Genomic DNA, 22,258 nt, shown 5'->3' with positions numbered 1-22,258 from the left:
TGTTAATATGAACTATCAAATGAATGTAGTGCAGTAAAAAAGTACAAGAGTTTGCTGTGAATTGTTGTGGAGTTGAAATATAAAATAGCACAAAATGGAAATACTGAAATAAAATACAAGTACCTCAAAATGTACTTAGCTATTTGTCCCCATTGTGCAACACACAGTATACTATGTATATTGTTGAAGTTAGAAAGCGGAGAAAATTTATTATTATTTACCTTATTAATTATTATTTACTTTATTAATCTATATATTTTTGAGGGATTTGAAGTGAAATTGCATGAAACCAGAGGCCTTAAAATAGAGATTCTCCAGAAAGTGAGACGCTTGTCAACAATCAGCTGGTAAAAGCCTCAACACATTGTTCAGTATAAAACGTAGCACCGCAAGTTACCAGCCAACACTGTAGCTGTCAATCACAGGCAGGAAGTTCTGAGGGTAGGCGATGGCGTAGGACAAGAAGGCCGCCAACTCGCCCTCGTGGATCTTCCCAGGCTCACCTCCCAGAAGCTCACACACACGACTCAACCAGCCCTTCGTCAACGAAATGATGTCGACTGGATTGGGGTCCCCATTCAGCGCCACAAGAGTCTGATTGGAGACGTGATACGGGGACATGTTATTGAGGACACAGTTAACTTCTTTCCCACAGGATCGCCTATTGTTCTTTGGAGACCGACGACGATAACCCTGAAAGATTTCACACCTTGCCATGTTTGAATTCAACATGATTTGTACTGTATTGTTCTGATGTTTGATCCCATATATGCCATAATGTAAACGGTGAAGCCACAATTGAGTTCCAAACTTCCAAACTGAAGAACTAAAACAAAGAAGTTGAAAAAAACAAGTGTGTGTTATTCTTTAGCTTGATTTAACTGTTTATTATTTTCAATTATCTAAATGATATGATGTCTTATCAGCAATACGCTACTGACTAAACCTTTTGATGTGTTCACACAACACTCTTACAGTGGACAGCCTTTTGCACTAGGCAGTAAAAACACACAACTTGTAATCGTCGAGCTAAAAAAAGCTTTAAAATCATCATCAGTACTCACTTGTGGCCACACCTCCTCCAGCGACATAAAGGAAGTGACGTATGAGTGTGCCATGGTCCCCGCGACCGGGATCCCAAACAGGAAACCAGCCTGAACGTTACTGGTGAGATCAAACCCTGAAAGACAGGTTCGAGTGTCAGTCTGCGGAAGTGTCAACGTTATTAACCTGCAAGAACATACTCAACTTTTTCCATGACGTGTATCTGTACAGGTCAACCCATGACCACGTCACTTACACTTAGCATGAAAAGGTAAACAACAAAGGCATTGATCTCGTCAGACATGGAACTCTCATTCAGTGAAAGAAGTATTCAGATCCTGTACCGAAGTAAAATTAACAGTACAGCAACGTAACAATACTCCATCACAGCCTGCCAACAGTCCTGCATGAAAAAACGTTCATTTACCAATATCTACTCTTTGTTTCTTGAATTTATTCTTGAGAAAGTTCATTAAAAGTCTACGTTTGATTCATGATGAGTTCTTAAACAGCTGGATTTTCTGGTAATATTAAATTATTATTATTATTAAATTGTTGTTATGATAATGAATCCCATTGTAATAGTAGTTATAAAAATAGTTTTGAAATGGAGGAGCTTCAGCAGGAAGTGAACGCAAAACGAGCTGTCACACTAAGGAGAGTCAGTTGTGGATATTAAGTAACACAAACAATGTATGGAATGTTAGTACTCGTTGAGATATTTACTGTCATATAAATTACTACTATTATTTATTATATGAATTTAAAGTTATGAAACGGACAATTTCGCTATTTACACAATTTGATTGACTATTTAAAAAATGTTGTGTATATTTCAAATACACTATAATACATTACAGTACTGTATATAGAATAAAGCTTACTGTAGTTCAAATTATAATTAGGCTATAACCTAAAGCACAATTTTGCTGTTTTCAAATACAGTAACATCAGTAGAGCAAATTGGTTACTAAGCTGGTTGACTGGTGGTTTACTACATTTCTAAATATTTAATAGTCCTGATAAAAACTGTAGGCTATCACTGCCAAATATAAAAATAGAATATGAACTATTTAGATTTGTTTCCATATCTGTCATGTATAAAAAGACCCAAAATAAACACTCAAAGCGGACTACTTGATTACCATAAGGACATTATTTGTTTATACAGTAATGATTCTCTCCTAAACTTTTTGATCCATATATGTGACAAATCACTGTGATCACTATCAGCAGTTTCCACTGTAATGGAAATTCTTATTGGCGTAAAAGTACAATATATCCGTATGAGATGTAGTGAAGTGAAGAAATACTCAAGCAAACTTTGCTAAGCTACTCACGGTGCTGCAGGGTTGTACGCCTGGGTGAGCCAGTACACTGTGACGTCACTGTAGGGTGCAGTTACATGTGCAACAAAACAACCACGGCCTGAGGTGAAACAGCCATGAAACAATCAACCAGAAAGGGTTCAGAGGTTAGAGCTGTAGAGTGTTAAAGTTGCTAAATTTGATATTCAGAGCATTAATATAGAAGCAAAAAACTTGTTTTGCTATGTAAATATATCTTGGATGAATAGTATGTCATGTAGTAAAAATTCCTAATAGTAATATAAATAATCTTTAAATATAAAATAATAATAATAAAAATAATAAAATTATCTTTTGAAGCTCCATCTATTGTGTACTTATTGTTAAACTAAGATCAACCCTGGTATAAAACTAGAAAACACATTGTGTCCTTCCTTTCACATATAATCCTTTCTGAGATGAACACAAGCTAACCAAACTAACAGATGATGATCACAGAACATGTTCAGTACATCTATGCTCAATCAGGTACGTGAACAGCTGTTTACAATTCCTCAGTGTCTGTTAATTGTTGTTTTGTGACTGTCAGGGCTGTTTCTGTAGTGTCTTCAGTGTGTTCCTTTGGCTTAAGGTGTCCCTGGTGGTGAATGTAGCCAGTGAATGTGGCTTCACTGAAGAGCACTACGAAGACCTGCAGCAGCTCCAGCGGGACTTTGGGCCGTATCACTTCAATGTGCTGGCCTTCCCCTGCAACCAGTTTGGGCAGCAGGAGAATAAATAAAAGAGGGCAGCAATGAAATAAAGGAACAAAGGAAGATGGCAATAACTGATACATATTAACTTGTATTCCTTCCCTCATTCTCTGCAGAGTCTTCTGGAAATGAGCCTGACTGGAATTTCTGGAAGTATCTTGTTGATGTAAATGGCAACGTGTTGGATGCATGGGGACCAAAAGTTTCTGTCAAAGACATCAGACCCTAATTAGCTGAAATGGTGCGTCAGATAATCCTAAAGAAGAAAGAAGAACTTTAACCTCCTGTTAAACGACACTTTGGAGTTCGGATTTTAAGAGATAAACTGAACACATTCATTTTGCTTGTACGATCAGAATTTGTCAGACTAAACCATTACCAAGTCACATAGCAAAAGCAAGTTTTACTTGCTTACTGAAAGCACTGATGAAACACCACTATTTTCTTTCAATTTCAATATCAAGTTTTATATCAGGTGGATGTCATTTGAAGCTGCAGCTTTGATCCAAAGAGTTTCTGTTTTCCTATTTGTTTGTCACATGGATTATGTGTTTTGCTGTTTTATTCTGATTTGTTGAATAAACTTTTACTGTAATAAGATAGAGGTATACCTGGCTACTAAGTTTTTGTAATCTTGTTTTATTTACTAAACATTTTCAGAACACAAACATTAATTTATGAAAAACATATCTATTTCTTCGTGATTTCACTACATTGGGTGCAGTGAAGACACAATTTTCAACCAGGTTCTGCTGTTTTGATTGTTTTGCTGAATCACCCTATTTACCATAAAGATAAGGGCTTATAGCAGACTATAATCAAGTTGAAGGTCTTTTCAGTTTGTATAGGTGTAGTTTTAAACAACTTGAACTCAACTTGAGCTTTCAGAATTGGATGCTGGTATATAAACAGAAAATGAATGACATGTAACACAGTTGTAATAATGTATAATAACTCTTCATCGGAGAAGTTAGAATTGTTGATTATACACTACGCATTACTAAACACTTAAAATGTCTTTATATTTGCTTAAAACTTATAATGTGTAAAACAATGCATTATAATTAAAGTCAATGATGAGTAGGGTGGGTTTATTTTCAGAAAGATTTTTTGTTATAATTGTTGAAATTCTCATTACATCCCCAAACATCTGGTATGTGTGGCTGTCACAGTCCTGTAATAAGCCTGTGAAAGGATTGGATTGCATACCAGGGCCTTGAGAACATTACCACACCTGCTTTTGCTGAATTGCCACTCCTACTTACCACCACTAAACAATAGTCCTATTATGAACACAATAATGATTCAACAAGTAAGACAGTATGACGGGTATAACATTGTCACTACCTCTGCTTCTCTGCCACTCCATTCTGCCGTTCCCACTTCCCCAGGCCCTTACATTTCTTTAACACCTTGCAGTCATTGACATTCTATAACTGTCCACCAGATGCTCTTTGACTTTTCCACCTGCCGTAGTCACCTGCCATTCACAGTCACCTGTAGATTCTCTTTCACTTCTCTTCGTACTTGCTCCCTATGCCAGTAAGCCTACCTTCATTTTCAATAAATCACTGAGTTGTTCTTGTTCACCTGGATTGTCGGCATTTAGGCCCTTTCCATGCTGCCTCGCACTCACCTGCCTCATAAAAGTCATACCATCAGTCCCATTATTTACGGTTTTGGAGCAGCCCAATTTTCATCATTATCCTAATGCCATGGTTATTTATCATAGTGAAAGCAGGGGAAGCTGTATTTAATACCATTCATGGTTAACTTTTAATTGCTATGACACAAAATGCATTCGATGACAGTGATATGACTCAACCACCACCAAAACTGTATTTACAATCCATTTTGCACATATTTACAAACTAATTCACAACAAAAGACAAAATTACGAGAAAGTCATTTGCTACACTCTGCTTCATCTCAACAATAAAAAAAGTATATATAAAAAATACAACAGCTACTCCCCAGCATGATATTACTTTTCCTTCTGGCGGTTGTAATTCATTAACCACATAGTATAATTATTGTCCTCATGGAGGAAAGTTCAGAGACCAGAGGGCTACCGGTTGTGTGGCATTTAGGTTGCATTAGTGCATTTTGGATGTGAGATGAACTGTTGCGTTGAGAGGCATGTGGATAAAGATAACTTTGTAAAGAGTTTGAAACAAGAACTCAGGATGGAGAAATGTGTGTAACCACAGTCCTAGTAGTGAGGAGAATAAAGGAATGAACTGAGGCTACATATGTTCGGGGCCCAGACATTTGTGGTATACCACTGAGTGTAACCAATTATATAACAAAAAATAATTTAAATTCATCTTTTTATTAAAGTGGCTTCACATTTGTCATAAGTTCATTATTCTTGACCTTCTGGATAAAAACTCCACAGAAGCTATACATTGTTCTCAAACATCAGAAAAGCTTTATTCAACAGGTTTTAAATTACATAGACAGTAGTCACATTACATTACACCACTGCAATAAATATGCATATTATATATAAATATATTTGAAAAAGTGCAAAACACAAATCAAAAATAGTAGAGTGCAGTTCAAGGTTATCATTTTCAACTGTTTTTAATTTTATATTTTAGTCTTGAATTTAAGATTTCATTTTACTTTCGCTAATGTCAGTTTTCAGAGTGTGTTTGCTAGCTTTAGCTGAGTTCCATTTTTCCATGAATGTTTAGTTTTAGTTTTTATATATTTATTTTTACAGAATCCTTTGATGTTTTTGTGCCAGAGATGATGTCTCAGATGAAGCTATATTCACAAACAAAAAAAAGATGGAAGAACTGTGTTAGAATGGCCATTATGTTTTAATCTTGTGATCTGGGAATCATCTTTCAAGACAGACCTCATTTATGCATATAGTCAAAGTGTTTCAGAAGATACAGGCAATTTAATTTGGGTATGTCATTTTAGGCGTTGTTGCTCCAAAATGGGGGGGGGGAGTGGAAGAGGTTAAGTTCTCTTTCACGATCACACTCACAAGAAAACTTGCCACCTGCAATTAGTCCGACTCTAACAATAACTCTGAGCTGAATAGCTTGGATAAATGGCATTTGATTTACTTAAATATTTAAATCATGTTCTTGTTATTTAATCTCCTTTTCTCTTTTTTAGTCAACTTTTTTTGGTAGTGATATATTATAGCTGAAACAATAAAACTCAAATTATTTTATTTAAGTTTTCTATTGCTGTCATTTGTTTCTTGTTTTAGCTTAGTTTTAGTTTTCTTATAGGTTATCGTTTTTATTTTGTTTCAGTTTTCACTGCTTATTTTCATTTTTATTTTACGACAATAATCCTGTTTCAGAGTCCTTCTGGTAGCTTCACAGGTGCTTTGTCGAAGCGCCCTTGTTCTAACAGACAGCAAAGATAATGAGTCCGAGCAGCAGATGGATCACACTCAGTCTGAAAGAGCAGGCGTCACTGGTAGTGCATGTGGCTGATTGGGTTGCTGGGCCAGATGTGGTTGTAGCAGTTGTTGTCGTTGGTGCAGCGGTTGTTGTTGGGGGAACCATTGTTGTCGTTGGTGCAGCGGTTGTTGTTGGGGGAGCAGTTGTTGTCGTTGGTGCAGCGGTTGTTGTTGGGGGAGCCATTGTTGTCGTTGGTGCAGCGGTCGTTGTTGGGGGAGCAGTTGTTGTCGTTGGTGCAGCGGTCGTTGTTGGGGGAGCAGTTGTTGTCGTTGGTGCAGCGGTCGTTGTTGGGGGAGCAGTTGTTGTCGTTGGTGCAGCGGTCGTTGTTGGGGGAGCAGTTGTTGTCGTTGGTGCAGCGGTCGTTGTTGGTGCAGCGGTCGTTGTTGGGGGAGCAGTTGTTGTCATTGGTGCAGTTGTTGTTGTTGGAGATGCAGTTGTTGTGGCAGTATTACACAAACTGGTTCCACAACAGGATGGTCCACTGCTTATGCTTCCAACGCTTTGCATGAAAGGAAGGCTACCCAGGCTTGCAGCAGCTGCACACAGGTTTGTAGATGCACAGCCAAAAGCTGGAGAAGTGCTGGACCCACTTGTCACTGTAGAGGAAAAATCATTGTTTAACTATACAGCCTTCATTGTTGTAAGTTTGCTAATTAATTAAAATATGTAATACCAATATGTAAAATATACTTAAAAAAAATACAAGTATTTTCACTTTGTACGTTTTTATTACTATACTTTGAATACTATTGAATTTTGACATGTAACATTCTGGGAATATTAGAACAAAAACGTAAGTGTGTTGACTTTTCTTGAAGCATCTAGTCACTATAACAGTTATAGGACTGTACTGCAGTAAAAAGTACAATAATTACCAATGAAATTTAGTGGACTATAAGTATTAAGTACCATATCATAGAAATACTACAAATTCTTTTGTACAGCAGTTCAGGACATGTACTTCTTTACTTTCCTCCACTTGTTGATTTTCCAGATCTCACATATAGTTGGTTTAAGATACTTTAAGGTTGTAACGTATTTTTTGGCAACTTCGTATGATTAAGACTCACAACTCGCTTGAAAGCAGCGGTCCTCCTCCCCCCTACATTGTACTTGAGAAGTACATTGAGAGATGATGGGGTTACAAGTGAGACACTGTAGGGCGTTATCTGTCTGAGCAGCAGGGACTGAAAGAGAAAAAAACATAAGTTGTTTGAGGAAGAGAGAACATTTAAAAAGTCACAAAATGTAAGCAAGTCTATTTTGGATTTTTTCATCTTAAATTAGGTATTTATACATCTGTACTTACACGGTAGAGTGGCTCCGTTGCAATCATCTGTGTTGCAGCACTCAGCAGATGCAACTGCACCCGAAACACCCAAGTTGGCTGAAAATGTCTGAGAGCCTGTGGCTGGACACAGGGAGGATGATGCACACGCCTTGAATATTTGCGGTGCTGTGGTTCCAGATGAAGTGGCTACAAAAAAAATTGCAGTTCGTCAATATTTACGGAAAGAACACATAACTCTGCAGTACATTTATTTCACTCAAAAGTAGAACATGGTGTAAAGAAATGCCTACCTTGAATGGAAGCTGTTACACACATCGTCTCTGAGGAACATGTGACTAGCGCTGTGGTTGAACACTGCAGATCTGTGCAAGTCTGACATTGAAGTGCTCGAGCTGCATTTGGGAGAAAAACAGTCAATGAGTGACAATCACATCTCAAATGTCAAATCAAATATCTGAAGTGTATTCATTTTCTATAAAGGCTGAAAACTGTTCTTCTTCTTGTGTAAAGGGATATTAAATGACATGAGGTTGTTCTGGTTAAATGTGTTTTAAGTGTCTAATTTGCACCACAAGACTCTTCTGCACTACTAGCAAAGCCAAGTCTTGTTATGTGTATTGCCCAAGTATTGTATTATATACAATTAAAGTTGAAATACATTTTGTAATTTACTTATTTTTCACATTTTGTTGTATTTATTATTTTAAATTGCCTTTATTTGTTTCCTACATCTGTAGACTGCTTCTTCTGCTGTTCTATAATTTACCCCCTGTGGATCAATGAAGTCTTATCTATATTCACATTATCTAGAATATTTGTACGGAATTTAAAAGATTCTTGGTAAATTAAACAACAATTTTAAGAAAAAGTAAAGTTACCTGTGCTGGAGAGGAGCAAGTAGAGGGTCAGAGAAAAAATCAGCTTCATCATGATGAACAGGTAAGTACTGTAGATTAGTTTTACTGGATACTACGCCTTCATATCCACAATACTTTATATACTGCAAAGGTGTTGTATAAATGTACAACTCATGCGTAAAAACCTTGGGCATTGGGTGTGTTCTCATATCTTCTTTTGTTAATTTGAAAAGCATCACGTCAACAAACCCTCCCACACCCTTTTACATTTTTTTATGTTTACTCAGATAGTAAAGTATAAATACTCTCTTCTTAAGTTCTACATTTAAATGAGAATTATTGATTGTTTGGGTGTTTTTGATAATCATTACCCTCTTCTGCTTTCTGAAAATATTTTAATACTTCTTTTAAAGTAGCAGTAATGCACAGCAGAACATTTATTTTTATTTTTAATTGGTTTGTTGTTTTGTGTTGTGCGTCAGTGAGCCAAAGAAAAAAGAACAACTAGATTTCTTTGACGCCAAAACAAATAATAGAGTCAATGTGAAAGACGTTGTTCTGACAGGGAGGAAATAGTCTGACGTACTATGCAAAGGAATGCCCTTACTCACACATTATTATACTCTTACTGGCTTTGTGTGTGCTCCTTGTTTTTCATTAGTTGAAATGTTTTGGAACTGGCAACCCGACAAAACATTCCATTTAATGACTGTATCCATTTTCAACTCAAGTTAAATTTACAATTGTTTTACATATCTTGCACAGCACTGTAGCTACACTGTAATGTTGTTTTCTTTACTGTTCAATCTGGTTTGTTTTACAGCATCATGTTGTTTTACACTAATTGGCTACTAATCTCTGCATTTTGTTTTCTATTAACCAATGGAACAGATTCCGTATTCAGGGGATAGTATACAAATACCACAGTAACAAATGAGCCAGGTGTATATCAGACAAAAAATATTACAAACATCGAAAACATACAGTTGTTAAGTCTCTTGATAGCCTTTTTGTTATTCAAATTTGAAAGTAGTTTCACAAATTGCTCAACATCCTTCAAACAATTTAATTGTTTCCCAAATGTATTATAAAAAATGTATTTTTGGGTTAGGGGTAGGGCAGCACCCAGTATGTACCACGACAGCTTCCTATATACCGTACAGTTGGCCTTACTGGGATCCAGTTTGTCCGCCTCACGCCACTGTTTCCAGCTGTGGGTCAGACCAGACGGCTGAGGTATAAGGCCGAGGTTGTCCCAGCAGAGCAGAGCTCTCCATTCTCTCCCCAGCAGCATCCTGCCAACATTTGGAAACCATCATTCCAATCTGAATTTAATGGTAAATTCGCTGATATATGAGATTTGAAAGACTTGCAACTTAAAAAATTTTAATCAGAATGTTCTGATATTGTCAGTGACACTCGGAGTTGGTCTGCTATAATTCTGAAGGGAAATTAGTGTGTGATAAAACCACACAACCGTTTCATTTAAATTCTGATCCCAATTTAGAGGGAGGATAGCTCATAAGATTCAAAGGGCTTTAATTACGAATATCCACATCAGGAAGTAATGTGTCGCGTTGAAGGAAATGGCTGCCTACCTGAGTCTTGTGTCGTGGTGTCTTTAACAGCTATATTTAGAGTTGGCATCTTTTCACTTAAAACGAGTCAGACTGCAGGTCAAACCTTGCAATGTTGAACAAGCTGAAGACTGCATGCTGGTCAAACTCTAAAAATAACATCAAGAGTTCTGCATGCCCTACCAAACCACCAACACACCAGAAAGGGGTCAGGAAATGTTGCAGACAAATGGAAAAAGGAAACATTTTCACAGTTCTGAAACAAATACCAGGTGAGCTGCAAAGCCCGGAAGAAATACACATAGAAACAAATGCAGCACAAATTGATGAGGATTAGAGATGTTAAAGGGAGACTGGACTTTTTGGAAGGCTTTTCATAATGAGTGAATGACATGGAAGGCCGAAACAGATGCAATAATCTGCTTTGTCAGCATTCCTGAGGGCTGTGAAGCAGAAGGCTCAATCGTATTCCTGCAGAGGGCTTTACCCACAATGCTGAACATGAACATCAAGGTTTTCTAAGTGGTAAACTAATCATCTCCTACTTGGAGTAAAATTCATACATATAGTGTGAATGTTACTCTTAAGGTTATTCTTTTTTGGATCCATTTGTTCTGGCATACACTACAGTGTATGTCAAACCAAAAACAAATTTCAGAGCATAACATACAGGACATAATCAGAAATATCCCTGCAGTCTCAAGTCTAGTTATCCCCAGTTCACGTCAAAAGACACCACATGACAGCGAAAGTAGAACAGAATGATTCATCGGCCGCATATTATTTGTATCACTGTAGTAGGAAAATTCAATACATTCTACTTTTTATTTTTAATATAATCTTTAAACTCTGCCAACTCTGCCACTCCTACTTACCACCACTAAACAATAGTCCTATTATGAACACAATAATGATTCAACAAGTAAGACAGTATGACGGGTATAACATTGTCACTACCTCTGCTTCTCTGCCACTCCATTCTGCCGTTCCCACTTCCCCAGGCCCTTACATTTCTTTAACACCTTGCAGTCATTGCCATTCTATACCTGTCCACCAGATGCTCTTTGACTTTTCCACCTGTCGTAGTCACCTGCCATTCACAGTCACCTGTAGATTCTCTTTCACTTCTCTTCGTACTTGCTCCCTATGCCAGTAAGCCGACCTTCATTTTCAATAAATCACTGAGCTGTTCTTGTTCACCTGGATTGTCGGCATTTAGGCCCTTTTCATGCTGCCTCGCACTCACCTGACTCATAAAAGTCATACCATCAGTCCCATTATTTACGGTTTTGGGGCAGCCCATCATTATCCTAATGCCATGGTTATTTATCATAGTGAAAGCAGGGGAAGCTGTACGCTTTAATACTATTCATGGTTAACTTTTAATTACTTTGACACAAAATGCATTCGATGACAGTGATATGACTCAACCACCACCAAAACTGTATTTACAATTCATTTTGCAGATATTTACAAACTAATTCACAACATAACATAAAATTACTATAAAGTATTTGCTACACTCTGCTTCACCTCAACAATTTAAAAAAATAAAATAAAAAGGACCACAGCTACTCCCCAGCATGATATTACTTTTCCTTCCGGCGGTTGCAATTCATTAACATATAGTATAATTATTGTCCTCATGGAGGAAAGTTCAGAGACCAGAGGGCTACCGGTTGTGTGGCATTTAGGTTGCATTAGTGCATTTTGGATGTGAGATGAACTGTTGCGTTGAGAGGCATGTGGATAAAGATAACTTTGTAAAGAGTTTGAAACAAGAACTCAGGATGGAGAAATGTGTGTAACCACAGTCCTAGTAGTGAGGAGAATAGTGGAATGAACTGAGGCTAAATATGTTTGAGGCCCAGATATTTGTGGTATGTCACTGAGTGTAACCAATTATATAACAAAAAATGAATTAAATTAATCTTTTCTATTAAAGTGGCTTCATATTTATCTTTAGTTCATTAGTCTTGGCCTTTTGGATAAAAACACCACAGAAGCTATACATTGTTCTCAAACATCAGAAAAGCTTTATTAAACAGGTTTTAAATTACATAGACATTACATTACACCACTGCAATAAATATGCATATTATATATAAATATATTTGAAAAAGTGCAAAACACAAATCAAAAATAGTAGAGTGCAGTTCAAGGTTATAATTTTCAGCTTTAATGAATGGCGTTTGATCTACTTAAATATTTAAATCATGTGCTTGTTATTTAATCTCCTTTTCTCTTTCTTAGTCAACTGTTTTTGGTAGTGATATATTACAACTGAAACAATAAAACTCTAATTATTTCATCTTTACTTTTCTTTTGCTCTCATTTGTTTCTTAACCAGGCAATGTTTTAGCTTAGTTTTAGTTTTCTTATTGGTTATCATTTTATTTTGTTTCAGTTGAAAACAATATTTTTCACTGCTTATTTTCATTTTTATTTTACGATAATAATCCTGTTTCAGAGTCCTTCTGGTAGCTTCATAGGTGCTTTATCGAAGCACCCTTGTTCTAACAGACAGCAAAGATAATAAGTCCTAGCAGCAGATGGATCACACTCAGTCTGAAACAGCAGGCGTCACTGGTAGTAGCTATGGCTTGTTGGTTTGCTTGGCTGGTGGCTGTTGTAGATGTTGTTGGGCCAGATGTGGTTGTAGCAATTGTTGTTGTTGGGGCCACAGTTGTTGTCGTTGGAGCAACAGTTGATGTTTGGGCTGCAGTTGTTGTAGTGGCAGCAATTGTTGTTGGTGTGGCAGTCGTTTGTGTTGGGGCAACAGTTGTCGTTTGGGCTGAAGTTGTTGTTGTGGCAGCAATTGTTGTTAGGGCTGCAGTTGTTGTCGTGGTGGCAATTGTTGTTGGGGCCACAGTGGTTGTCATTGGAGCAACAGTTGATGTTTGGGACGCAGTTGTTGTAGTGGCAGCAATTGTTGTTGGGGTGGCAATCGTTTGCGTTGGGGCAACATTTGTTGTCGTTTGGGCTGCAGTTGTTGTGGCAGCAATTGTTGTTGGGGTGGCAGTCGTTTGCTTTGTGACAAGAGTTGTTGTCATTGGGACAAGAGTTGTTGTTTGGGCTGCAGTTGTTGTCGTGGCAGCAATTGTTGTTGGGGTTACAGTCATTTGCGTTGGGACAAAAGTTGTTGTTGTTGGGACAAGAGTTGTTATTTGGGCTGCAGTTGTTGTCGTGGAAGCAATTGTTGTTGGGGTGGTAGTCGTTTGTGTTGGGACAAGTGTTGTCGTTGGGACAAGAGTTGTTGTTTGGGCTGCAGTTGTTGTCGTGGTGGCAATTGTTGTTTGGGCCACAGTGGTTGTCAGTGGAGCAACAGTTGATGTTTGGGACGCAGTTGTTGTAGTGGCAGCAATTGTTGTTGGGGTGGCAATCGTTTGCGTTGGGGCAACATTTGTTGTCGTTTGGGCTGCAGTTGTTGTGGCAGCAATTGTTGTTGGGGTGGCAGTTGTTTGCGTTGTGACAAGAGTTGTTGTCGTTGGGACAAGAGTTGTTGTTTGGGCTGCAGTTGTTGTCGTGGCAGCAATTGTTGTTGGGGTGGCAATCATTTGCGTCGGGGCAAGACTTGTTGTCGTTTGGGCTGCAGTTGTTGTTGTGGCAGCAATTGTTGTTGGGGTGGCAGTCGTTTGCGTTGGGATAAGAGTTGTTGTTTGGGCTGCAGTTGTTGTCGTGGCAGCAATTATTGTTGGGGTGGCAGTCGTTTGCGTTGGGACAGGAGTTGTTGTCATTGGGACAAGAGTTGTTGTTTGGGCTGCAGTTGTTGTCGTGGCAGCAATTGTTGTTGGTGTGGCAGTCGTTTGCGTTGGGGCAACAGTTGTTGTCGTTTGGGCTGAAGTTGTTGTGGCGGCAGCAATTGTTGTTGGGGTGGCAGTCATTTGCGTTGGGACAAAAGTTGTTGTTGTTGGGACAAGAGTCGTTGTGTGGGCTGCAGTTGTTGTCGTTGGTGCAGCGGTTGTTGTTGGGGGAGCAGTTGTCGGTACAGTGGTTGTTGTTGGGGGAGCAGTTGTTGTCGTTGGTGCAGCAGTTGAGGTTGGGGCAACAGTTGTAGTTGATGCAGTGGTTGTTGTTGGGGGAGCAGTTGTTGTCGTTGGTGCAGCGGTTGAGGTTGGGGCATCAGTTGTCGTTGATGCAGTGGTTGTTGTTGGGGGAGCAGTTGTTGTCGTTGGTGCAGCGGTTGTTGTTGGGGGAGCAGTTGTTGTCGTTGGTGCAGCGGTTGTTGTTGGGGGAGCAGTTGTTGTCGTTGGTGCAGCGGTTGTTGTTGGGGGAGCAGTTGTTGTAGTTGGTGCAGCGGTTGATGTTGGGTGAGCAGTTGTTGTAGTTGGTGCAGCGGTTGTTGTTGGGGGAGCAGTTGTTGTCGTTGGTGCAGCGGTTGTCGTTGGTGCAGCGGTTGTTGTTGGGGGAGCAGTTGTTGTCGTTGGTGCAGCGGTTGTTGTTGGGGGAGCAGTTGTTGTAGTTGGTGCAGCGGTTGTTGTTGGGGGAGCGGTTGTTGTTGTTGGTGCAGTGGTTGTTGTTGGGAGAGCAGTTGTAGTAGTTGGTGCAGCGGTTGTTGTTGGGGGAGCAGTTGTTGTCGTTGGTGCAGCGGTTGTTGTTGGGGGAGCAGTTGTTGTCGTTGGTGCAGCGGTTGTTGTTGGGGGAGCAGTTGTTGTCGTTGGTGCAGCGGTTGTTGTTGGGGGAGCAGTTGTCGTTGGTGCAGCGGTCGTTGTTGGGGGAGCAGTTGTTGTCGTTGGTGCAGCGGTTGTTGTTGGGGGAGCAGTTGTTGTCGTTGGTGCAGCGGTTGTTGTTGGGGGAGCAGTTGTTGTCGTTGGTGCAGCGGTTGTTGTTGGGGGAGCAGTTGTTGTAGTTGGTGCAGCGGTTGTTGTTGGGGGAGCAGTTGTCGTTGGTGCAGCGGTCGTTGTTGGGGGAGCAGTTGTTGTCGTTTGTGCAGCGGTTGTTGTTGGGGAAGCAGTTGTTGTCGTTGGTGCAGCGGTTGTTGTTGGGGGAGCAGTTGTTGTAGTTGGTGCAGCAGTTGTTGTCGTTGGTGCAGCGGTTGTTGTTGGGGGAGCAGTTGTTGTCGTTGGTGCAGCGGTTGTTGTTGGGGGAGCAGTTGTAGTAGTTGGTGCAGCAGTTGTTGTTGGGGGAGCAGTTGTTGTCGTTGGTGCAGCGGTTGTTGTTGGGGGAGCAGTGGTTGTCGTTGGTGCAGCGGTTGTTGTTAGGGGAGCAGTTGTTGTCGTTGGTGCAGCGATTGTTGTTGGGGGAGCAGTTGTTGTCGTTGGTGCAGCGGTTGTTGTTGGGGGAGCAGTTGTTGTAGTTGGTGCAGCGGTTGTTGTTGGGGGAGCAGTTGTCATTGGTGCAGCGGTCGTTGTTGGGGGAGCAGTTGTTGTCGTTGGTGCAGCGGTTGTTGTTGGGGAAGCAGTTGTTGTCGTTGGTGCAGCGGTTGTTGTTGGGAGAGCAGTTGTTGTCGTTGGTGCAGCGGTTGTTGTTGGGGGAGCAGTTGTTGTAGTTTGTGCAGCAGTTGTTGTCGTTGGTGCAGCGGTTGTTGTTGGGGGAGCAGTTGTTGTCGTTGGTGCAGCGGTTGTTGTTGGGGGAGCAGTTGTTGTAGTTGGTGCAGCGGTTGTTGTTGGGGGAGAAGTTGTCGTTGGTGCAGCGGTCGTTGTTGGGGGAGCAGTTGTTGTCGTTGGTGCAGCGGTTGTTGTTGGGGAAGCAGTTGTTGTCGTTGGTGCAGCGGTTGTTGTTGGGGGAGCAGTTGTTGTCGTTGGTGCAGCGGTTGTTGTTGGGGGAGCAGTTGTTGTAGTTGGTGCAGCAGTTGTTGTCGTTGGTGCAGCGGTTGTTGTTGGGGGAGCAGTTGTTGTCGTTGGTGCAGCGGTTGTTGTTGGGGGAGCAGTTGTTGTAGTTGGTGCAGCGGTTGTTGTTAGGGGAGCAGTTGTTGTCGTTGGTGCAGCGGTTGTTGTTGGGGGAGCAGTTGTTGTCGTTGGTGCAGCGGTTGTTGTTGGGGGAGCAGTTGTTGTCGTTGGTGCAACGGTTGTTGTTGGGGCAGCAGTTGTTGTCGTTGGTACAGCAGTTGTTGTTAGGGGAGCAGTTGTTGTAGTTGGTGCAGCGGTTGTTGTTGGGGGAGCAGTTGTTGTCGTTGGTGCAGCGGTCGTTGTTGGGGGAGCAGTTGTTGTCGTTGGTGCAGCGGTTGTTGTTGGGGAAGCAGTTGTTGTCGTTGGTGCAGAGGTCGTTGTTGGGGGAGCAGTTGTTGTCGTTGGTGCAGCGGTTGTTGTTGGGGGAGCAGTTGTCGTTGGTGCAGCGGTTGTTGTTAGAGGAGCAGTTGTTGTAGTTGGTGCAGCGATTGTTGTTGGGGGAGCAGTTGTTGTCGTTGGTGCAGCGGTTGTTGTTGGGGGAGCAGATGTTGTTGTTGCAGCGGTTGTTGTTGGGGGAGCAGTTGCTGCAGGGGTTGTTGTTGGGGTAGCAGTTGTTGTAGTTGGTGCAGCGGTTGTTGTTGAGGGAGCAGTTGTTGTCGTTGGTGCAGCGGTTGTTGTTGGGGGAGCAGTTGTCGTTGGTACAGCGGTCGTTGTTGGGGGAGCAGTTGTTGTCGTTGGTGCAGCGGTTGTTGTTGGGGGAGCAGTTGTTGTCGTTTTTGCAGCGGTTGTTGTTGGGGGAGCAGTTGTTGTCGTTGGTGCAGCGGTTGTTGTTGGGGGAGCAGTTGTTGTAGTTGGTGCAGCGGTTGTTGTTGGGGTAGCAGTTGTTGTAGTTGGTGCAGCGGTTGTTGTTGAGGGAGTAGTTGTTGTCGTTGGTGCAGCGGTTGTTGTTGGGGGAGCAGTTGTCGTTGGTGCAGCGGTCGTTGTTGGGGGAGCAGTTGTTGTCGTTGGTGCAGCGGTTGTTGTTGGGGGAGCAGTTATTGTCGTTTGTGCAGCGGTTGTTGATAGGGGAACAGTTGTTGTCGTTGGTGCAGCGGTTGTTGTTGGGGGAGCAGTTGTTGTAGTTGGTGCAGCGGTTGTTGTTGGGGGAGCAGTTGTCGTAGGTGCAGCGGTCGTTGTTGGGGGAGCAGTTGTTGTCGTTGGTGCAGCGGTTGTTGTTGGGGGAGCAGTTGTTGTCGTTGGTGCAGCGGTTGTTGTTGGGGGAGCAGTTGTCGTAGTTGGTGCAGCAGTTGTTGTTGGGGGAGCAGTTGTTGTCGTTGGTGCAGCGGTTGTTGTTGGGGGAGCAGTGGTTGTCGTTGGTGCAGCGGTTGTTGTTAGGGGAGCAGTTGTTGTCGTTGGTGCAGCGGTTGTTGTTGGGGGAGCAGTTGTTGTCGTTGGTGCAGCGGTTGTTGTTGGGGGAGCAGTTGTTGTAGTTGGTGCAGCGGTTGTTGTTGGGGGAGCAGTTGTTGTCGTTGGTGCAGCGGTTGTTGTTGGGGGAGCAGTTGTTGTCGTTGGTGCAGCGGTTGTTGTTGGGGGAGCAGTTGTTGTCGTTGGTGCAGCGGTTGTTGTTAGGGGAGCAGTTGTTGTAGTTGGTGCAGCGGTTGTTGTTGGGGGAGCAGTTGTTGTCGTTGGTGCAGCGGTTGTTGATGGAGGAGCAGTTGTTGTCGTTGGTGCAGCGGTTGTTGTTGGGGGAGCAGTTGTTGTCGTTGGTGCAGCGGTTGTTGATGGGGGAGCAGTTGTTGTCGTTGGTGCAGCGGTTGTTGTTGGGGGAGCAGTTGTTGTCGTTGGTGCAGTGGTTGTTGTTGGGGGAGCAGTTGTTGTCGTTGGTGCAGCGGTTGTTGTTGGGGGAGCAGTTGTTGTCGTTGGTGCAGTTGTTGTTGTTGGAGCTGCAGTTGTTGTGGCAGTATTACACAAACTGTTTCCACAACAGGATGGTCCACTGCTTATGCTTCCAATGCTTTGGAAGAATCGAAGGCTATTCAGGCTTGCAGCAGCTTCACACAGGTTTGCAGATATACAGCCAAAAGCTGGAGAAGTGCTGGACCCACTTGTCACTGTAGAGGAAAAATCATTGTTTAAATACACAGCCTTCATTGTTGTAAGTTTTCGAATTCATTAAAATACGTAATACCACGATGTAGAATATACTTGAAAAAAATCCAAGTATTTTCACTTTGTACGTTTTTATTACTATACTTTAAATACTCTTGAATTTTGACATGTAACATTTTGTGAATTTTAGAACATCAAAACGTAAGTGTATTGACTTTTCTTGAAGTAACTAGTCACTATAACAGTCATAGGACTGTACTGCAGTAAAAAGTACAATAATTACCAATGATATTTAGTGGACTATAAGTATTAAGTACCATATCATAGAAATACTACAAATTCTTTAGAACAGCAGTTCAGGACATGTACTTCTTTACTTTCCTCCACTTGTTGATTTTCCAGATTTCACATGTAGTTGGTTTAAGATACTTTAAGGTTGTAACATAATTTTTGGCAACTTCGTATGAATAAGACTCACCACTCGCTTGAAAGCAGCGGTCCTCCACCCCACGACATGGTAATGTAGTACATTGAGAGGTCATGGGGTTACAACTGAGACACTGTAGGGCATTAACTGTCTGAGCAGCAGGGGCTGAAAGAGAAAAAAACATAATTTGTTTGAGGAAGAGAGAACATTTAAAAGTCACAAAATGTAAGTTTGTCAAAGTCCATTTTGGATTTTTTCATCTTAAATGAGGTATTTATACATCTGTACTTACACGGTTGAGTGGCTCCGTTGCAATTATCTGTGTTGCAGCACTCAGCAGATGCAACTGCACCCGAAACACCCAAGTTGGCTGAAAATGTCTGAGAGCCTGTGGCTGGACACAGGGAGGATGATGCACACCCCTTGAATGTCTGCTGTCCTGTAGTTCCAGATGAAGTGGCTACAAAAAAAATTGCAGTTTGTCAATATTTACGGAAAGAACACATAACTCTGCAGTACATTTATTTCACTCAAAAGTAGAACATGGTATAAAGAAATGCCTACCTTGAATGGAAGCTGTTACACACATCGTCTCTGAGGAACATGTGACTAGCGTTGTGGTTAAACACTGCAGATCTGTGCAATTCTGACACTGAAGTGCTCGAGCTGCATTTGGGAGAAAAACAGTCAATGAGTGACGATCACATCTCAAATGTCAAATCAAATATCTAAAGTGTATTCATTTTCTATAAAGGCTGAAAACTGTTCTTCATCGTGTGTAAAGGGATTTTAAATGACATGAGGTTATTATGGTTAAACGTGTTTTATGTGTCTAATTTGCACCACAAGACTCTTCTGCACTATTGCACAGCCAAGTCTTGTCATGTGTTTTGCCCAAGTATTGTATTATATACAATTAAAGTTGAAATACATTTTGTAATTTACTTATTTTTCACATTTTGTTGTATTTATTATTTTAAATTGCCTTTATTTGTTTCCTACATCTGTAGACTGCTTCTTCTGCTGTTCTATAATTTACCCCCTGTGGATCAATTAAGTCTTATCTATATTCATATTATCTAGAATATTTGTACGGATTTAAAAAGATTCTTGGTAAATTAAACAACAATTTTAAGAAAAAGTAAAGTTACCTGTGCTGGAGAGGAGCAAGTAGAGGGTCAGAGAAAAGATCAGCTTCATCATGATGAACAGGTAAGTACTGTAGATTAGTTTTACTGGATACTACACCTTCATATCCACAATACTTTATATACTGCAAAGGTGTTGTATAAATAGTACAACTCATGCGTAAAAACCTTGAGGCATTGGGTGTGTTCTCATATCTTCTTTTGTTACTTTGAAAAGCATCACGTCAACAAACCCTCCCACACCCTTTTACATTTTTTATGTTTACTCAGATAGTAAAGTATAAATACTTAATTCTTAAGTTTTACATTTAAATATGAATTATTTCTTATTTGGGTGTCTTTAATAATCATTACCCTCTTCTGCTTTCTGAAAATATTTCTCATCCATTTTTTTCACCAGTTCTTTTCTAGTAACACATTATTTCTTTATTTTAGAGATTGAATGTCTAGGTCTTAATAAAGGATGGTGGATTGTGTAATTCCAAGGGACAACGATGAAAATAAGTCCATGATCATGTAATGTAGTTTCAGTGCCTTTTAATAATTCTTTCAAAGTAGCAGTAATGCACAGCAGAAAGTTTATTTCTTTATTTTTAATAAGTTTGTTGTTTTGTGTCGTGCGTCAGTGAGCCAAAGAGAAAAGAAATACCAGATTTCCTTGACGCCAAAACACATAATAGAGTCAAAGTTTCTTGATTGCCTTTTTTTTATTCAAATTTGAAAGTAGTTTCACATATTGCTCAACATCCTTCAAAAAAAAAGGTAATTTTTTTAAATTGTTTACCAGATATATTATAAAAAATGTATTTTTGGGTTAGGGGTAGGACAGCACCCAGTATGTAATTCATGTGCCTTTTAATTGTTCTTTCAAAGTAGCACGAATGCACAACAGAACATTTATTTTTATTTTTAATTGGTTTGTTGTTTTGTGTCATGAGTCAGTGAGCCAAAGAGAAAAGAAAAAATAGATTTCCTTGACGCCAAAACAAATAATAGAGTCAATGTGATAGACGTTGTTCTGACAGGGAGGAAATAGTCTGACGTACTATGCAAAGGAATGCCCTTACTCACACATTATTATTATACTCTTACTGGCTTTGCGTGTGCTTCTTGAAATCAGTTGAAATGTTGTGGAACTGGCAACCCGACAAAACATTCCATTTGCTTCCATCTGTCCACTCTGGGCTTGCAAAAGTACAAAGTCAAGCTGTGCTCATCTTAACCCTGTTGTACAGACATTAGCTGAATGACATAGGCCACAACACATTTGTATATTCCTATATTTGGAGAGTAGGTTTATTGGGAGAATGCTCTACAAACGTATGCATTTCTCTCACCAGGAGGCACTTTGGAAAAGACGGTCAATAAAAAGACAAAACAAAAAAAAAACACAGGAGATGACAAGAGAGCAGTTGTCTAGGATTATATTTAGTTGGCTAAAAGAAAGTTGCTGTTGCTGGAGTTTCCTTTTTGGATCTCTGTGACCAGGTGATGGAGTTTCTCCGACAGCGCCACCTGGTGGAAGAGAACGCCGCAGATAAGATGAGAAGCTCTGTATTCATTTGTGTCATTTGTGTGTATCCAGTCCAGATGTGTTTGTGTGTGAAGCTCACCGTGTAAGAGTCGGGCTCCTGCAGCCTCTTGTGTCGGGGGTGCAGAGTCTGGAGGGAACTCTGGACCTTTACTCTAGTTTCTGCAGCGCTGCTCAGAGGGTGTGTGACCTACAAAGAGTGGGAGACACATTCATAAAGACTCAACTCCTACAAAGCACGGCCCTGCAATATTGTCTGGTTTTTAACCGTTACGAAGCAACAAATCTATCTTTTTATTAATAAGTATGATACTGGTATTAACTGTGGTTTATTATACATTCTACTGCTGAATCACATACAGTACATGCCGGGTGACTTTCTGCACTGAAGGACCACAAAGAGGATATTCATCTTTTTTGTGTTTCATCCTAAATTGTTTTTTCTTTTCTTTCCCATAATACCTTTGAATAAAAATAACCCACATCAAATATTTGAATTTGCTGCTTTCAGATTATGGTTAAAGTGTACAGAGAGAGACAAGGGCTGAATTCAAATTGCAGACTTTAAGGGTGTGTCTTCCCTCTGAAGTCCAGAGCGTCTACTGCTGTCCAATACATCAAGTCCACAAGGGAGATAATGCACACTTTATACAGCCTTCCAGTCCACTTCTGGTGTACAATTCAACAGACTTTTGTTCAGATGAGAACCCACAAATATGGACGTGATGGTGGATAAGAAACAAGAGCAACAGCAACTAGTCTACTCATTTAAAAAAGATACTAAAATCTTTGAGCAGCTCCGGTCCATCCTCACCTGTCCTTTGGTGATCACCTCCTGGTGCAGACAGGTGACCTGAGCTGGAATGACTGAGACACAGGAGTTATCACACATCATCAGCGGGTAACAGCTCAGAGACACTCCCGCCTCTGGAGGAGACTCCACAGCGAGACTCACCAGGTCCAGAAAAGGATGGCCT

The 22,258-nt window shown here is 40.8% G+C and overlaps 1 protein-coding gene across 1 annotated transcript; it reads right to left on the bottom strand.

The window, feature by feature from the left end:
* Positions 1 to 393: 393 nt before the first annotated feature.
* LOC306694908 (uncharacterized protein) lies at positions 394 to 19,826 on the bottom strand (the record flags this gene model as incomplete). Its single annotated transcript, XM_079157961.1, has 7 exons — positions 19,754 to 19,826; positions 19,167 to 19,268; positions 18,895 to 19,062; positions 18,654 to 18,767; positions 18,040 to 18,177; positions 1,065 to 1,180; positions 394 to 594 (listed from the first exon to the last, which is right to left on the bottom strand). The coding sequence occupies exons 1-7, from the start codon at positions 19,803 to 19,805 to the stop codon at positions 394 to 396; spliced, it is 891 nt and encodes a 296-aa protein (XP_079014087.1). The 5' UTR covers positions 19,806 to 19,826.
* Positions 19,827 to 22,258: the final 2,432 nt, after the last annotated feature.

Source organism: Pholis gunnellus (genome assembly GCF_910591455.1).
Source record: "Pholis gunnellus genome assembly, chromosome: 4".
Lineage (NCBI taxonomy): Eukaryota > Metazoa > Chordata > Actinopteri > Perciformes > Pholidae > Pholis > Pholis gunnellus.
This window is presented reverse-complemented; position numbering and strand designations above follow the sequence as displayed.